A 17,504-nucleotide genomic window follows, 5' to 3' on the forward strand; every position below is an offset into this window, starting at 1 on the left:
GTATAATCATGTGATACAATTAGATTTTCCGCCGGAACAAATCCCCAATGAATGGTAGATGGGATCACGGTTTAAAGCTGAAGATGTTGTGCCCCGTTTTTGCGTGCAGGTGTTGTACCATCTGTTTGAGGAGTTTTCCCACGCCGGCGTGGTGACAGTGGCCGACGCCCTCCTGGGGGTGCTGTGCTTCTTTGTGGTGTCCTGCGGGGGCATCATGGTGGGCGCCATCTACGGCGTCCTGGGCGCCTTCACGTCCCGCTTCACGTCGCACTCGCGCGTCATCGAGCCCCTCTTCGTGTTCCTCTACAGCTACATGGCGTACCTGTCGGCCGAGGTCTTCCACCTGTCGGGCATCATGTCGTGAGTGCTGACTCTTTTCTTTCTTCACGCCGTGCGGCGTTTTTAGTAAGTTGTTTTTGAAGGTTGATCGCGTGCGGCGTGGTGATGCGTCCGTACGTGGAGGCCAACATCTCGCACAAGTCCTACACCACCGTCAAGTACTTCATGAAGATGTGGAGCAGCGTGAGCGAAACGCTCATCTTCATCTTCCTCGGCGTTTCCACCGTGGCCGGGCCCCACGCCTGGAACTGGACCTTCGTGGTCGTCACCGTGGTCCTGTGCCTGGTCTCCCGAGTGCTGGGTGAGGGAGACCGACCCGGGTTGTCTGGGCGGATGCCTCCTCAGAGGTGTAACTCCCCGTCCTCGCTTGTGTTCCAGGCGTCATCGGCCTGACCTTCGTCATCAACAAGTTCCGCATCATCAAGCTGACGAAGAAGGAGCAGTTTATTGTCGCCTACGGTGGCCTGCGAGGCGCCATCGCCTTCTCTCTGGGCTTCCTGCTGACCAACAAGATGAAGGACTTGTTCCTCACCGCCATCATCACCGTCATCTTCTTCACCGTCTTTGTTCAGGTGAGAGGACCCGCTCCCCTTTTGGTTTTACAGAAAACCACACCGTTTCTGTAAGATATGCAAAAAATATTTTTTTATACTTAACATTTCTTCAATCATGTGAAACAATTACATTTTCTTACCGTAATGTGATTATATACTGAGAATATTCATATGTATTATTTGTACTTTACAATACATATTTCCTCAGAATGTAATTATATTTTATTTTGTACTATTAAATGAATATTTACTTGGAATATTTATATGTATTTTTCATTCAGTGATATTTTCTTAGATTTTTTATGTGTATTATTTGTACTAAAATGTGTTACTATTATATCATATAATATTTGTACTATAACAATAATATCTATTGAATATATGTACAATTATTATTTTCACTACAGTATAAATATTAGAATATGTATATGTGTTATTTGTACCAAAAAATACATTTTTACTCCGAATATTATTATATTTTATTTTGTACTATTGAATAAATATTTACTTAGAATATTTATCTGTATTATTTGTACTAAGATACTTGTATTTATTAATATTTTCTTGGAATTTGTATGTGTATTATTTGTACTAAAGTATATGTATTACTATAATATATTTTAATATTTGTACTATAACTATATCTACTGAGAATATGTACATGTATTATTTGTACTACAATATAAATATTTACTAGAATATGTACTTATATGTATTATTTGTACTATACAATACATTTTTACTCGGAATATTATTATATTTAATTTTGTACTAATGAGTTAATATTTACTAAGAATATTTTTCTGTATTATTTGTACTAAAATACTTGTATTTATGAATATTTTCTTGGAATTTGTATGTGTATTATTTTTACTAAAATATATGTATCACTATATCTTTTAATATTTGTACTATAACAATATCTACAGAGAATATGTACATGTATTATTTGTACTACAATATAAATATTTATTAGAATACGTATATGTATTATTTGTACTATACAATACATTTTTACTCCGAATATTATTATATTTTATTTTGTACTATTGAATTAATATTTACTAAGAATATTTTTCTGTATTATTTGTACTAAATTACTTGTATTTATTAATATTTTCTTGGAATTTGTATGTGTATTATTTGTACTAAAATATATGTATTACTGTGATATATTTTAATATTTGTACTATAACAATAATATCTACGGAGAATATGTACATGTATTATTTGTACTAAAATATAAATATTTATTAGAATATGTACATATATGTATTATTTGTACTATACAATACATTTTTACTCGGAATGTTATTATATTTTATTTTGTACTAATGAATTAATATTTACTAAGAATATTTTTCTGTATTATTTGTACTGAAATACTTGTATTTATTAATATTTTCTTGGAATTTGTATGTGTATTATTTGTACTAAAATATTTGTATTACTATGATATCTTTTAATATTTGTACTATAACAATAATATCTACGGAGAATATGTACATGTATTATTTGTACTAAAATATAAATATTTATTAGAATATGTACATATATGTATTATTTGTACTATACAATACATTTTTACTCGGAATATTATTATATTTTATTTTGTACTAATGAATTAATATTTACTAAGAATATTTTTCTGTATTATTTGTACTAAAATACTTGTATTTATTAATATTTTCCTGGAATTTGTATGTGTATTATTTATACTAAAATATATGTAATACTATGATATCTTTTAATATTTGTACTATAACAATAATATCTACAGAGAATATGTACATGTATTATTTGTACTATACAATAAATTTTTACTCCAAATATTATTATATTTTATGTTGAACTATTGCATTAATATTTACTTAGAATATTTATCTGTATTATTTGTACTAAAATACTTGTATTTATTAATATTTTATTGGAATTTGTATGTGTATTATTTGTACTAAAATATATGTATTACTATAATATCTTTTAATATTCGTACCATAACAATAATACCTACGGAGAATATATACATGTATTATTTGTACTACAATATAAATATTTATTAGAATATGTATTATTTGTACTGTACAATATATTTTTACTCCGAATATTATATTTTATTTTGTGCTATTGAATTATTATTTACTAAGAATATTTTTCTGTATTATTTGTACTAAAATACTTGTATTTATTAATATTTTCTTGGAATTTGTACGTGTATTATTTGTGTTAAAATATATGTATTACTATAATATCATATAATATTTGTACTATAATAATATCTACTGAGAATATGTACATGTATTATTTGTACTACAATATAAATATTTATTAGAATATGTATATGTTATTTGTACTATACAATACATTTTTACTCCGAATATTATTATATTTTATTTTTTACTATTGAATTAATATTTATTTAGAATATTTATCTGTATTTTTTGTACTAAAATACTTGTATTTATTAATAGTTTCTTGGAATTTGTATGTGTATTATTTTTACTAAAATATATGTATTACTATAATATCTTTGAATATTTGTACTATAACAATAATATCTACAGAGAATATGTACATGTATTATTTGTACCATAATATAAATATTTATCAAAATATGTATATGTATTATTTGTACTATACAATACATTTTTACTCCGAATATTAATACCGGTATTGATTCCTGGGTACCAGGAATTGGCACCGTATCGGTTCAAGTGTGAAAGGCACACATGCCAAGCCTCAGTTGTATTTTGTCTCCACCAGGGGATGACCATCAGGCCTCTGGTGGAGCTTCTGGAAGTAAAGAAGAAGAAGGAAGGCGACGGCTCCATTAACGAGGAGATTCACACACAGGTGATGTCACAAGAACCACCGAACTGGTTAAAATGTAATATACAATACAGAGCAGATGGTACACGCGCTTTCTGTCTTTAGTTCCTGGATCATCTCCTCTCGGGAATTGAGGGCGTCTGCGGCCATTACGGACATCATCACTGGAAAGACAAGTATGATTGGTCATTACCGTAATACCACGGACGTGGAGAAGCTGGATTCTAAGATCTTCTCTTGAACAACGGACTGATTACCTCTTGAATGTTTTGTTTTTAAATGCGGATTTTATTTTTGTGGCCCTCTCAGGCTGAGCCGCTTCAACAAGGCCTACATGAAGAAGTGGCTGATTGCGGGCGATCGCTCCAGCGAACCGCAGCTGCTCTCCTTCTACAACAAGATGGAGATGAAGGAGGCCATGATGATGGTGGAGAGCGGCATCGCCTTCAGGCCGCCTTTGATTGTGGCGTAAGTGTCAGGGCGGGGCAGTCGTTCTCAAATAAGTGGATTTTGTCCTGAATATGAGGAAGGTTTTGATAGTGGAATGTTTGAAATGGGTTGAAAAATGTCAAAGGAGTAGTCCAAATTAAGGGTGGATATGGGTTACCAAAAAAAAAACGGGAATTCCTGGAAATTTGTTGAATGTTGAAAAATGGTAGTTTGAATCTCCAGGATGAGTTGAATGTGTTGAAGAATGTGGGAATTGTGCAACTTGGAAAAATGTACCATTCATTTCAATGGGAACTTCCTGGAAATGTGGGAATTTTGATGATTGAAACCATGAATGTCCTGAATGAGCTGAATTGGTTGGTGTTGGAATTCTTCAAATCGGTCAATAAATGTTGAATTAGTAACTTTTTAATTGAAAAATTCCTGGAATTTCGGGAAAACCGGGAATATTTCTACTTCGTTAACCAACTTGGATTTTGTCCTAAATGTGAGGAGTGTTTTGATGGTGGAACGGTTGAAATGGGTTCGAAAAATGTCAGAGTAGTCGAAATTAAGGGTGGAAATAGGTTAACAAAAAAACGGGAATTCCTGGAAATTTGTCGAATGTGGAAAAATGGTAGTTAGAATGTCCAGGATGAGTTGAATGTGTTGAAAGGGGAATGGGTTGAAGAATGTGGGAACTGTGCAACTTGGAAAAATGTCCCATTTTTTCAATGGGAACCGCCTGGAAATTTGGGAATTTTGATGATTGAAGCCATGAATGTCCTGAATGAGCTGAATTGGTTGGTGTTGGAATTACTTAAATCGGTCAAGAAATGTTGAATTAGTAACAGTTTTTAATTGAGGAATTTCGGGAAAAAAATTGAATTTTTCTGGTTCCTTAACCTACTTGGATTTTGTCCTGAGTATGAGGAATGTTTTGATGGTGGAACGCTTGAAATGGGTTGAAAAATGTCAAAGGAGTAGTCGAACTTAAGGGTGGAAATAGGTTACCAAAAAAAACAGGAATTCCTGGAAATTTGTTGAATGTGGAAAAATGGTAGTTTGAATGTCCAGGATGAGTTGAATGTGTTGAAGGGGGAATGCTTTGAATGGGTTGAAGAATGTGGGAATTGTGCAACTTGGAGAAATTTCCCATTTTTTCAATGGGAACTTCCTGGAAATGTGGGAATTTTGATGATTAGGAGCATGAATGAGCTGGATTGGTTGGTGTTGGAATTGTTTAAGTCGGTCAAGAAATGTTGAATTAGTAACAGTTTTTAATTGAGAAATTCCTGGAATTTGGGGAAAACCGGGAATTTTTCTAGTTCGTTAACCAACTTGGATTTTGTCCTGAATATGAGGCGTGTTTTGATGGTGGAACGGTTTAAATGGGTTGAAAAATGTCAAAGGAGTAATCAAACTTAAGGGTGGAAATAGGTTATCAAAAAAAAAAAGTGAGTTACTGGAAATTTGTTGAATGTGGAAAAATGGTAGTTTGAATGTCCAGGATGAGTTGAATGTGTTGAAGAATGTGGGAATAGTGCAACTTGGAAAAATGTCCCATTCATTTCAATGGGAACTTCCTGGAAATGTGGGAATTTTGATGATTGAAACCATGAATGTCCTGAATGAGCTGAATTGGTTGGTGTTGGAATTCTTCAATTTGGTCAATAAATGTTGAATTAGTAACTTTTTAATTGAGAAATTCCTGGAATTTCGGGAAAACCGGGAATATTTCTACTTCGTTAACCAACTTGGATTTTGTCCTAAATGTGAGTGTTTTGATGGTGGAACGGTTGAAATGGGTTCGAAAAATGTCAGACTAGTCGAAATTAAGGGTGGAAATAGGTTACCAAAAAAACGGGAATTCCTGGAAATTTGTCGAATGTGGAAAAATGGTAGTTAGAATGTCCAGGATGAGTTGAATGTGTTGAAAGGGGAATGGGTTGAAGAATGTGGGAATTGTGCAACTTGGAAAAATGTCCCATTTTTTCAATGGGAACTTCCTGGAAATTTGGTAATTTTGATGATTGAAGCCATGAATGTCCTGAATGAGCTGAATTGGTTGGTGTTGGAATTACTTAAATCGGTCAAGAAATGTTGAATTAGTAACAGTTTTTAATTGAGGAATTTCGGGAAAATTTTTTTATTTTTCTAGTTCCTTAACCAACTTGGATTTTGTCCTAAATGTGAGGAGTGTTTTGATGGTGGAACGGTTGAAATGGGTTCGAAAAATGTCAGAGTAGTCGAAATTAAGGGTGGAAATAGGTTACCAAAAAAACGGGAATTCCTGGAAATTTGTCGAATGTGGAAAAATGGTAGTTAGAATGTCCAGGATGAGTTGAATGTGTTGAAAGGGGAATGGGTTGAAGAATGTGGGAATTGTGCAACTTGGAAAAATGTCCCATTTTTTCAATGGGAACTTCCTGGAAATTTGGTAATTTTGATGATTGAAGCCATGAATGTCCTGAATGAGCTGAATTGGTTGGTGTTGGAATTACTTAAATCGGTCAAGAAATGTTGAATTAGTAACAGTTTTTAATTGAGGAATTTCGGGAAAATTTTTTTATTTTTCTAGTTCCTTAACCAACTTGGATTTTGTCCTAAATGTGAGGAGTGTTTTGATGGTGGAACGGTTGAAATGGGTTCGAAAAATGTCAGAGTAGTCGAAATTAAGGGTGGAAATAGGTTAACAAAAAAACGGGAATTCCTGGAAATTTGTCGAATGTGGAAAAATGGTAGTTAGAATGTCCAGGATGAGTTGAATGTGTTGAAAGGGGAATGGGTTGAAGAATGTGGGAATTGTGCAACTTGGAAAAATGTCCCATTTTTTCAATGGGAACTTCCTGGAAATTTGGTAATTTTGATGATTGAAGCCATGAATGTCCTGAATGAGCTGAATTGGTTGGTGTTGGAATTACTTAAATCGGTCAAGAAATGTTGAATTAGTAACAGTTTTTAATTGAGGAATTTCGGGAAAAAAATTGTATTTTTCTAGTTCCTTAACCAACTTGGATTTTGTCCTAAATGTGAGGAGTGTTTTGATGGTGGAACGGTTGAAATGCGTTCGAAAAATGTCAGAGTAGTCGAAATTAAGGGTGGAAATAGGTTAACAAAAAAACGGGAATTCCTGGAAATTTGTCGAATGTGGAAAAATGGTAGTTAGAATGTCCAGGATGAGTTAAATGTGTTGAAAGGGGAATGGGTTGAAGAATGTGGGAATTGTGCAACTTGGAAAAATGTCCCATTTTTTCAATGGGAACCTCCTGGAAATTTGGGAATTTTGATGATTGAAGCCATGAATGTCCTGAATGAGCTGAATTGGTTGGTGTTGGAATTACTTAAATCGGTCAAGAAATGTTGAATTAGTAACAGTTTTTAATTGAGGAATTTCGGGAAAAAAATAGAATTTTTGTAGTTCGTTAACCAACTTGGATTTTGTCCTGAGTATGAGGAATGTTTTGATGGTGGAACGCTTGAAATGGGTTGAAAAATGTCAAAGGAGTAGTCGAACTTAAGGGTGGAAATAGGTTACAAAAAAAAAAAAGGAATTCCTGGAAATTTGTTGAATGTGGAAAAATGGTAGTTTGAATGTCCAGGATGAGTTGAATGTGTTGAAAGGGGAATGGGTTGAAGAATGTGGGAATTGTGCAACTTGGAAAAATGTCCCATTTTTTCAATGGGAACCTCCTGGAAATTTGGGAATTTTGATGATTGAAGCCATGAATGTCCTGAATGAGCTGAATTGGTTGGTGTTGGAATTACTTAAATCGGTCAAGAAATGTTGAATTAGTAACAGTTTTTAATTGAGGAATTTCGGGAAAAAAATTGAATTTTTGTAGTTCGTTAACCAACTTGGATTTTGTCCTGAGTATGAGGAATGTTTTGATGGTGGAACGCTTGAAATGGGTTGAAAAATGTCAAAGGAGTAGTCGAACTTAAGGGTGGAAATAGGTTACCAAAAAAAACAGGAATTCCTGGAAATTTGTTGAATGTGGGAAAATGGTAGTTTGAATGTCCAGGATGAGTTGAATGTGTTGAAGGGGGAATGCTTTGAATGGGTTGAAGAATGTGGGAATTGTGCAACTTGGAGAAATGTCCCATTTTTTCAATGGGAACTTCCTGGAAATGTGGGAATTTTGATGATTAGGAGCATGAGTGAGCTGGATTGGTTGGTGTTGGAATTGTTTAAGTCGGTCAAGAAATGTTGAATTAGTAACAGTTTTTAATTGAGAAATTCCTGGAATTTGGGGAAAACCGGGAATTTTTGTAGTTCGTTAACCAACTTGGATTTTGTCCTGAATATGAGGCGTGTTTTGATGGTGGAACGGTTTAAATAGGTTGAAAAATGTCAAAGGAGTAATCAGACTTAAGGGTTGAAATAGGTTATCAAAAAAAAAACGTGAGTTCCTGGAAATTTGTTGAATGTGGAAAAATGGTAGTTAGAATGTCCAGGATGAGTTGAATGTGTTGAAGAATGTGGTAATTGTGCAACTTGGAAAAATGCCCCATTCATTTCAATGGGAACTTCCTGGAAATGTGGGAATTTTGATGATTGAAACCATGAATGTCCTGGATAAGCTGAATTGGTTGGTGTTGGAATTCTTCAAATCAGTCAATAAATGTTGAATTAGTAACTTTTTAATTGAGAAATTCCTGGAATTTCGGGAAAACCGGGAATATTTCTACTTCGTTAACCAACTTGGATTTTGTCCTAAATGTGAGTGTTTTGATGGTGGAACGGTTGAAATGGGTTCGAAAAATGTCAGACTAGTCGAAATTAAGGGTGGAAATAGGTTACCAAAAAAACAGGAATTCTTGGAAATTTGTCGAATGTGGAAGACATGCACCTGGGGATAGGTTGATTGGCAACACTAAATTGGCCCTAGTGTGTGAATGTGAGTGTGAATGTTGTCTGTCTATCTGTGTTGGCCCTGCGATGAGGTGGCGACTTGTCCAGGGTGTACCCTGCCTTCCGCCCGATTGTAGCTGAGATAGGCGCCAGCGCCCCCCGTGACCCCGAAAGGGAATAAGCGGTAGAAAATGGATGGATGGATGGTAGTTAGAATGTCCAGGATGAGTTGAATGTGTTGAAAGGGGAATGGGTTGAAGAATGTGGGAATTGTGCAACTTGGAAAAATGTCCTATTTTTTCAATGGGAACTTCCTGGAATTTTGATGATTGAAGCCATGAATGTCCTGAATGAGCTGAATTGGTTGGTGTTGGAATTACTTAAATCGGTCAAGAAATTTTGAATTAGTAACAGTTTTTAATTGAGGAATTTCGGGAAAAAAATTGAATTTTTCTGGTTCCTTAACCTACTTGGATTTTGTCCTGAGTATGAGGAATGTTTTGATGGTGGAACGGTTGAAATGGGTTCGAAAAATGTCAGAGTAGTCGAAATTAAGGGTGGAAATAGGTTAACAAAAAAACGGGAATTCCTGGAAATTTGTCGAATGTGGAAAAATGGTAGTTAGAATGTCCAGGATGAGTTAAATGTGTTGAAAGGGGAATGGGTTGAAGAATGTGGGAATTGTGCAACTTGGAAAAATGTCCCATTTTTTCAATGGGAACCTCCTGGAAATTTGGGAATTTTGATGATTGAAGCCATGAATGTCCTGAATGAGCTGAATTGGTTGGTGTTGGAATTACTTAAATCGGTCAAGAAATGTTGAATTAGTAACAGTTTTTAATTGAGGAATTTCGGGAAAAAAATAGAATTTTTGTAGTTCGTTAACCAACTTGGATTTTGTCCTGAGTATGAGGAATGTTTTGATGGTGGAACGCTTGAAATGGGTTGAAAAATGTCAAAGGAGTAGTCGAACTTAAGGGTGGAAATAGGTTACAAAAAAAAAAAAGGAATTCCTGGAAATTTGTTGAATGTGGAAAAATGGTAGTTTGAATGTCCAGGATGAGTTGAATGTGTTGAAAGGGGAATGGGTTGAAGAATGTGGGAATTGTGCAACTTGGAAAAATGTCCCATTTTTTCAATGGGAACCTCCTGGAAATTTGGGAATTTTGATGATTGAAGCCATGAATGTCCTGAATGAGCTGAATTGGTTGGTGTTGGAATTACTTAAATCGGTCAAGAAATGTTGAATTAGTAACAGTTTTTAATTGAGGAATTTCGGGAAAAAAATTGAATTTTTGTAGTTCGTTAACCAACTTGGATTTTGTCCTGAGTATGAGGAATGTTTTGATGGTGGAACGCTTGAAATGGGTTGAAAAATGTCAAAGGAGTAGTCGAACTTAAGGGTGGAAATAGGTTACCAAAAAAAACAGGAATTCCTGGAAATTTGTTGAATGTGGGAAAATGGTAGTTTGAATGTCCAGGATGAGTTGAATGTGTTGAAGGGGGAATGCTTTGAATGGGTTGAAGAATGTGGGAATTGTGCAACTTGGAGAAATGTCCCATTTTTTCAATGGGAACTTCCTGGAAATGTGGGAATTTTGATGATTAGGAGCATGAGTGAGCTGGATTGGTTGGTGTTGGAATTGTTTAAGTCGGTCAAGAAATGTTGAATTAGTAACAGTTTTTAATTGAGAAATTCCTGGAATTTGGGGAAAACCGGGAATTTTTGTAGTTCGTTAACCAACTTGGATTTTGTCCTGAATATGAGGCGTGTTTTGATGGTGGAACGGTTTAAATAGGTTGAAAAATGTCAAAGGAGTAATCAGACTTAAGGGTTGAAATAGGTTATCAAAAAAAAAACGTGAGTTCCTGGAAATTTGTTGAATGTGGAAAAATGGTAGTTAGAATGTCCAGGATGAGTTGAATGTGTTGAAGAATGTGGTAATTGTGCAACTTGGAAAAATGCCCCATTCATTTCAATGGGAACTTCCTGGAAATGTGGGAATTTTGATGATTGAAACCATGAATGTCCTGGATAAGCTGAATTGGTTGGTGTTGGAATTCTTCAAATCAGTCAATAAATGTTGAATTAGTAACTTTTTAATTGAGAAATTCCTGGAATTTCGGGAAAACCGGGAATATTTCTACTTCGTTAACCAACTTGGATTTTGTCCTAAATGTGAGTGTTTTGATGGTGGAACGGTTGAAATGGGTTCGAAAAATGTCAGACTAGTCGAAATTAAGGGTGGAAATAGGTTACCAAAAAAACAGGAATTCTTGGAAATTTGTCGAATGTGGAAGACATGCACCTGGGGATAGGTTGATTGGCAACACTAAATTGGCCCTAGTGTGTGAATGTGAGTGTGAATGTTGTCTGTCTATCTGTGTTGGCCCTGCGATGAGGTGGCGACTTGTCCAGGGTGTACCCTGCCTTCCGCCCGATTGTAGCTGAGATAGGCGCCAGCGCCCCCCGTGACCCCGAAAGGGAATAAGCGGTAGAAAATGGATGGATGGATGGTAGTTAGAATGTCCAGGATGAGTTGAATGTGTTGAAAGGGGAATGGGTTGAAGAATGTGGGAATTGTGCAACTTGGAAAAATGTCCTATTTTTTCAATGGGAACTTCCTGGAATTTTGATGATTGAAGCCATGAATGTCCTGAATGAGCTGAATTGGTTGGTGTTGGAATTACTTAAATCGGTCAAGAAATTTTGAATTAGTAACAGTTTTTAATTGAGGAATTTCGGGAAAAAAATTGAATTTTTCTGGTTCCTTAACCTACTTGGATTTTGTCCTGAGTATGAGGAATGTTTTGATGGTGGAACGGTTGAAATGGGTTCGAAAAATGTCAGAGTAGTCGAAATTAAGGGTGGAAATAGGTTAACAAAAAAACGGGAATTCCTGGAAATTTGTCGAATGTGGAAAAATGGTAGTTAGAATGTCCAGGATGAGTTAAATGTGTTGAAAGGGGAATGGGTTGAAGAATGTGGGAATTGTGCAACTTGGAAAAATGTCCCATTTTTTCAATGGGAACCTCCTGGAAATTTGGGAATTTTGATGATTGAAGCCATGAATGTCCTGAATGAGCTGAATTGGTTGGTGTTGGAATTACTTAAATCGGTCAAGAAATGTTGAATTAGTAACAGTTTTTAATTGAGGAATTTCGGGAAAAAAATAGAATTTTTGTAGTTCGTTAACCAACTTGGATTTTGTCCTGAGTATGAGGAATGTTTTGATGGTGGAACGCTTGAAATGGGTTGAAAAATGTCAAAGGAGTAGTCGAACTTAAGGGTGGAAATAGGTTACAAAAAAAAAAAAGGAATTCCTGGAAATTTGTTGAATGTGGAAAAATGGTAGTTTGAATGTCCAGGATGAGTTGAATGTGTTGAAAGGGGAATGGGTTGAAGAATGTGGGAATTGTGCAACTTGGAAAAATGTCCCATTTTTTCAATGGGAACCTCCTGGAAATTTGGGAATTTTGATGATTGAAGCCATGAATGTCCTGAATGAGCTGAATTGGTTGGTGTTGGAATTACTTAAATCGGTCAAGAAATGTTGAATTAGTAACAGTTTTTAATTGAGGAATTTCGGGAAAAAAATAGAATTTTTGTAGTTCGTTAACCAACTTGGATTTTGTCCTGAGTATGAGGAATGTTTTGATGGTGGAACGCTTGAAATGGGTTGAAAAATGTCAAAGGAGTAGTCGAACTTAAGGGTGGAAATAGGTTACCAAAAAAAACAGGAATTCCTGGAAATTTGTTGAATGTGGAAAAATGGTAGTTTGAATGTCCAGGATGAGTTGAATGTGTTGAAGGGGGAATGCTTTGAATGGGTTGAAGAATGTGGGAATTGTGCAACTTGGAGAAATGTCCCATTTTTTCAATGGGAACTTCCTGGAAATGTGGGAATTTTGATGATTAGGAGCATGAATGAGCTGGATTGGTTGGTGTTGGAATTGTTTAAGTCGGTCAAGAAATGTTGAATTAGTAACAGTTTTTAATTGAGAAATTCCTGGAATTTGGGGAAAACCGGGAATTTTTCTAGTTCATTAACCAACTTGGATTTTGTCCTGAATATGAGGCGTGTTTTGATGGTGGAACGGTTTAAATAGGTTGAAAAATGTCAGAGTAATCAAACTTAAGGGTGGAAATAGGTTATAAAAAAAAAACGTGAGTTCCTGGAAATTTGTTGAATGTGGAAAAATGGTAGTTTGAACGTCCAGGATGAGTTGAAAGTGGAATAGTTTGGATGAATGTGGTTATTGTGCAACCAGGAAAAATGTCCCTTTAATTTTTAACGGGGAAAGTGCAAAAAAAAAGAAAGAATTATGGGAAATCCGGGAATTCGTTAATACGGGTGTCAGGGACGTACGTGGAAGAGATTTTTTTTTTTACAACAAAGTTATAAAGCTTAGTGATATATCAGATTGTAGGTGGGTTTATTTTTTACCCTTTGACGTTCATATGTTGTCAATATTCAGTGTTTTATTGTTCATAGTTTTTATTTTTTTTAATTTAGTCTTTATTTGAAGGGACAATGCACAGAAACATTGAGTTTAAAGTATAATCTGTACCAGATTATACTGTAGCTAAATAGCTAAATTCCATCTGCAGTCCCATCCATCCATCCATCCATCTTCTTCCGCTTATCCGAGGTCGGGTCGCGGGGGCAGCAGCCTAAGCAGGGAAGCCCAGACTTCCCTCTCCCCAGCCACTTCGTCTAGCTCTTCCCGGGGGATCCCGAGGCGTTCCCAGGCCAGCCGGGAGACATAGTCTTCCCAACGTGTCCTGGGTCTTCCCCGTGGCCTCCTACCGGTTGGACGTGCCCTAAACACCTCCCTCGGGAGGCGTTCGGGTGGCATCCTAACCAGATGCCCGAACCACCTCATCTGGCTCCTCTCGATGTGGAGGAGCAGCGGCTTTACTTTGAGCTCCTCCCGGATGGCAGAGCTTCTCACCCTATCTCTAAGGGAGAGCCCCGCCACACGGCGGAGGAAACTCATTTCGGCCGCTTGTACCCGTGATCTTATCCTTTCGGTCATGACCCAAAGCTCATGACCATAGGTGAGGATGGGAACGTAGATCGACCGGTAAATTGAAAGCTTTGCCTTCCGGCTCAGCTCCTTCTTCACCACAACGGATCGATACAACGTCCGCATTACTGAAGACGCCGCACCGATCCGCCTGTCGATCTCACGATCCACTCTTCCCCCACTCGTGAACAAGACTCCTAGGTACTTGAACTCCTCCACTTGGGGCAGGGTCTCCTCCCCAACCCGGAGATGGCACTCCACCCTTTTCCGGGAGAGAACCATGGACTCGGATTTGGAGGTGCTGATTCTCATTCCGGTCGCTTCACACTCGGCTGCGAATCTGCAGTCCCTGGCTACCTAAATACAAAAATCATGCAATAAAATCATACCGTAGCATATAATCAAATTAAGAAAAGTCATAAAATGACTATCCATCCATCCATTTTCTACCGCTTATTCCCTTTCGGGGTCGCGGGGGGTGCTGGCGCCTATCTCAGCTACAATCGGGCGGAAGGCGGGGTACACCCTGGACAAGTTGCCACCTCATCGCAGGGCCAACACAGATAGACAGACAACATTCACACTCACATTCACACACTAGGGCCAATTTAGTGTTGCCAATCAACCTAAAACATAAAATGACTTCTTAATACACAATACAACCACACCTCATTTACATCATCACACAAAGTCAATACATGCTCTTGTTCACATCTGTCATTTGTAAAAACAAGCATGATTTTATCAGACACACCTCACAATTTACAACAAAAATGCTCTAATGGATAAATAAAACACATTAAGTTGATGTGTCAAACATAGTGCCCACCTTATTGTGAAGTGAATTATATTTATATAGCGCTTTTCTCAAGTGACTCAAAGCGCTTTACATGGTGACACCCAATATCTAAGTTACATTTAAACCAGTGTGGGTGGCACTGGGAGCAGGTGGGTAGAGTGTCTTGCCCAAGGACACAACAGCAGTAACTAGGATGGCACAAGCGGGAATCAAACCTGCAACCCTGAAGTTGCTGACACGGCCACTCTACCAACCGAGCTATGCCGCCCCATGTGTGAGCAGCTTTGATTGCTCCAAAGCCACTTTTTAACTTCAATTGTGAATGAAGAGTAATCTTTTAGACTTTTCAGGTTTGTTGTGAGGTAGTTCTATTCCTTTAGTTAGTTAATATTGTAACTGCCCAATTCTTTATTTTCATGTACATTTTAGGTGTCTCATTCAGTCAAAAAAATGTAAAATTCCATTCCGTTTTTTTAAGGGCGGTATGTCATAACGTTTTTAGCACTCACTCAGACATTATTGTGCGAGACACATTTTCTTCTCTAAATTTGGGCAAATATATAAAAAATAATCATAATAAAAATAATTGCCCAGGCCTGGGCTATAGTGTGTGTGCTTATTTTTTGTTGTTGTGGATGAGTGCCCTCTGCTGGACAGGCTGTGTTATGTCAAGCTAAAAAAAGCAGACCTCTCTGAAGAGCGCTTTAATGTGTCCACCTCAGGAGCGAGGAACCCAAGGGGCCGTCCAGACGCAGGACAAACATCTCCAGAGGTCGGGAGAAGGAAATGCGAAAGATGCTGCAATCCAACATGCAGAAGAACAGACAGAGGGTAGGAAAAAAATGTGCCAAAATCGGCGCGTTAAGAAAAAAACACTTTGCGTGTGTCCCTTCTAAAGGAAATTTAGTCCTTAGACAAAATAACTTGATATTAGTCTATTTTGTCATTGAATATATTAAAGTTAGAGTACCAATGACTGTCACACACACATTAGGTGTGGTGAAATTTGTCCTCTGTGTTTGACCCATCCCCTCGATCACCCCCTGGGAGGTGAGGGGAGCAGTGGGCAGCAGCAGTGCCACGCCCGGGAATCATTTTTGGTGAATTAACCCCCAATTCCAACCTTTGATGCTGAGTGCCAAGCAGGGAGGTAATGGGTCCCATTTTTATAGTCTTTGGTATGACTCGGACGGGGTTTGAACTCACAACCTACCGATGTGAATTGTGAATTATATTTATATAGCGCTTTTCTCTAGTGACTCAAAGCGCTTCTACATAGTGAAACCCAATATCTAAGTTACATTTAAACCAGTGTGGGTGGCACTGGGAGCAGGTGGGTAAAGTGTCTTGCCCAAGGACCCAACGGCAGGGAATCGAACCTGCAACCCTCAAGTTGCTGGCACGGCCGCTCTACCAACCGAGCTATGCCGCCCCACCGATCTCAGGACCATTACGCCACTGAGTAGGTAGAATATACCCTATTTTCCGGACTATACAGGCAGTACCCACTAAATTTTTGAATTTTTTTCCCCCATATATGAAGAAATATTAGTCGCAGATACTGTGTATACCTCGTAAAATGAGTTCACTACATAGAAAGATTTTGTTCATGTTCACTTATACACTTTAATTGTTTACAAACTTTACTGAGGAATTTGTGAAACCGGAACAATGCTAAAAGAATGCCTTAGAACAGGGGTCGGCAACCCGCGGCTCCAGAGCCGCATGTGGCTCTTGGATCACTCTGATGTGGCTCAGCTGCATACTTGCCGATCCCCCCCCCCCCCCCCCCCATTTTTCCGGACTTCAGTGCCTCTCCCAGAAATCTCCTCAGGATAACATTCTCAGATTTTCACCCGGACAACAATATTGAGGGCGTGGCGTGATTGCAATGCCTTGAACGTCCTCTCGACCATGTCGTCGCGTCCGCTTTAATACTATGCTATCTGAGTGCCGGCCCGCCACATCTAGTGTGCAGCTGCTGACTCAACGCATAAGCGACTGCAAGGCATACTTGTTCAACAGCAATACAGGTTACACTGAAGGTTGTTATATAAACATCTTTAACACTCTTACTAATATGCGCCACACTGTGAACCCACACCAAACAAAAATGACAAACACATTTCGGGAGAACATCCGCACTGTAACACAACATAAACACAACAGAACAAATACCCAGAATCCCATCCATCCCTAACTCTTCCGGGTTACATTATACACCCCCACTACCACCCCCCCCTCCGTGCGTCGGTTGAGGTGGGCGGGGTTTGGTGGTAGCGGGGGTGTATAATGTAGCCCGGAAGAGTTTGGGATACATGAGATTCTGGGTATTTGTTCTGTTGTGTTTATGTTGTGTTACAGTGCGGATGTTATTCCGAAATGTGTTTTTTCTTCTTGTGTGGTGTGGTTTCACAGTGTGGCGCATATTAGTAAGAGTGCTAAAGTTGTTTATATCACAACCCTCAGTGTGACCTGTATGGCTGTTGAGCAAGTATGCCTTGCAGTCGCTTATGTATGTCTGCAGAAGCCTCAAACATGTGAATGGGCTGGTAAGCTGTTTGTTACGGTTGTAGAGGGCGCTAAACACATTGTCATCATAGCACGCCCTTATTAATGTTGTTTGGGTGAAAACCAGCAGACACTCGAGAGAATGGTTGCTCTGAAA

General features: G+C 37.8%; 1 protein-coding gene across 1 annotated transcript in view; it reads left to right on the forward strand.

Annotated features, from left to right (window-relative positions):
• LOC133550982 (Na(+)/H(+) exchanger beta-like) overlaps positions 1-15,874 on the forward strand; it is a 34,736-nt gene extending 18,862 nt beyond the window's left edge. The window contains exons 3-9 of the mRNA XM_061897199.1: positions 110-360; positions 423-640; positions 718-911; positions 3,657-3,746; positions 3,828-3,898; positions 4,032-4,190; positions 15,559-15,874. Coding sequence (XP_061753183.1) covers positions 110-360; positions 423-640; positions 718-911; positions 3,657-3,746; positions 3,828-3,898; positions 4,032-4,190; positions 15,559-15,859 — 1,284 coding nt within the window. The 3' untranslated portion in view covers positions 15,860-15,874. The remainder of the gene's footprint in view (positions 1-109; positions 361-422; positions 641-717; positions 912-3,656; positions 3,747-3,827; positions 3,899-4,031; positions 4,191-15,558) is intronic.
• Positions 15,875-17,504: the final 1,630 nt, after the last annotated feature.

The sequence above is a fragment of the Nerophis ophidion genome, linkage group LG04 (genome assembly GCF_033978795.1).
Source record: "Nerophis ophidion isolate RoL-2023_Sa linkage group LG04, RoL_Noph_v1.0, whole genome shotgun sequence".
Lineage (NCBI taxonomy): Eukaryota > Metazoa > Chordata > Actinopteri > Syngnathiformes > Syngnathidae > Nerophis > Nerophis ophidion.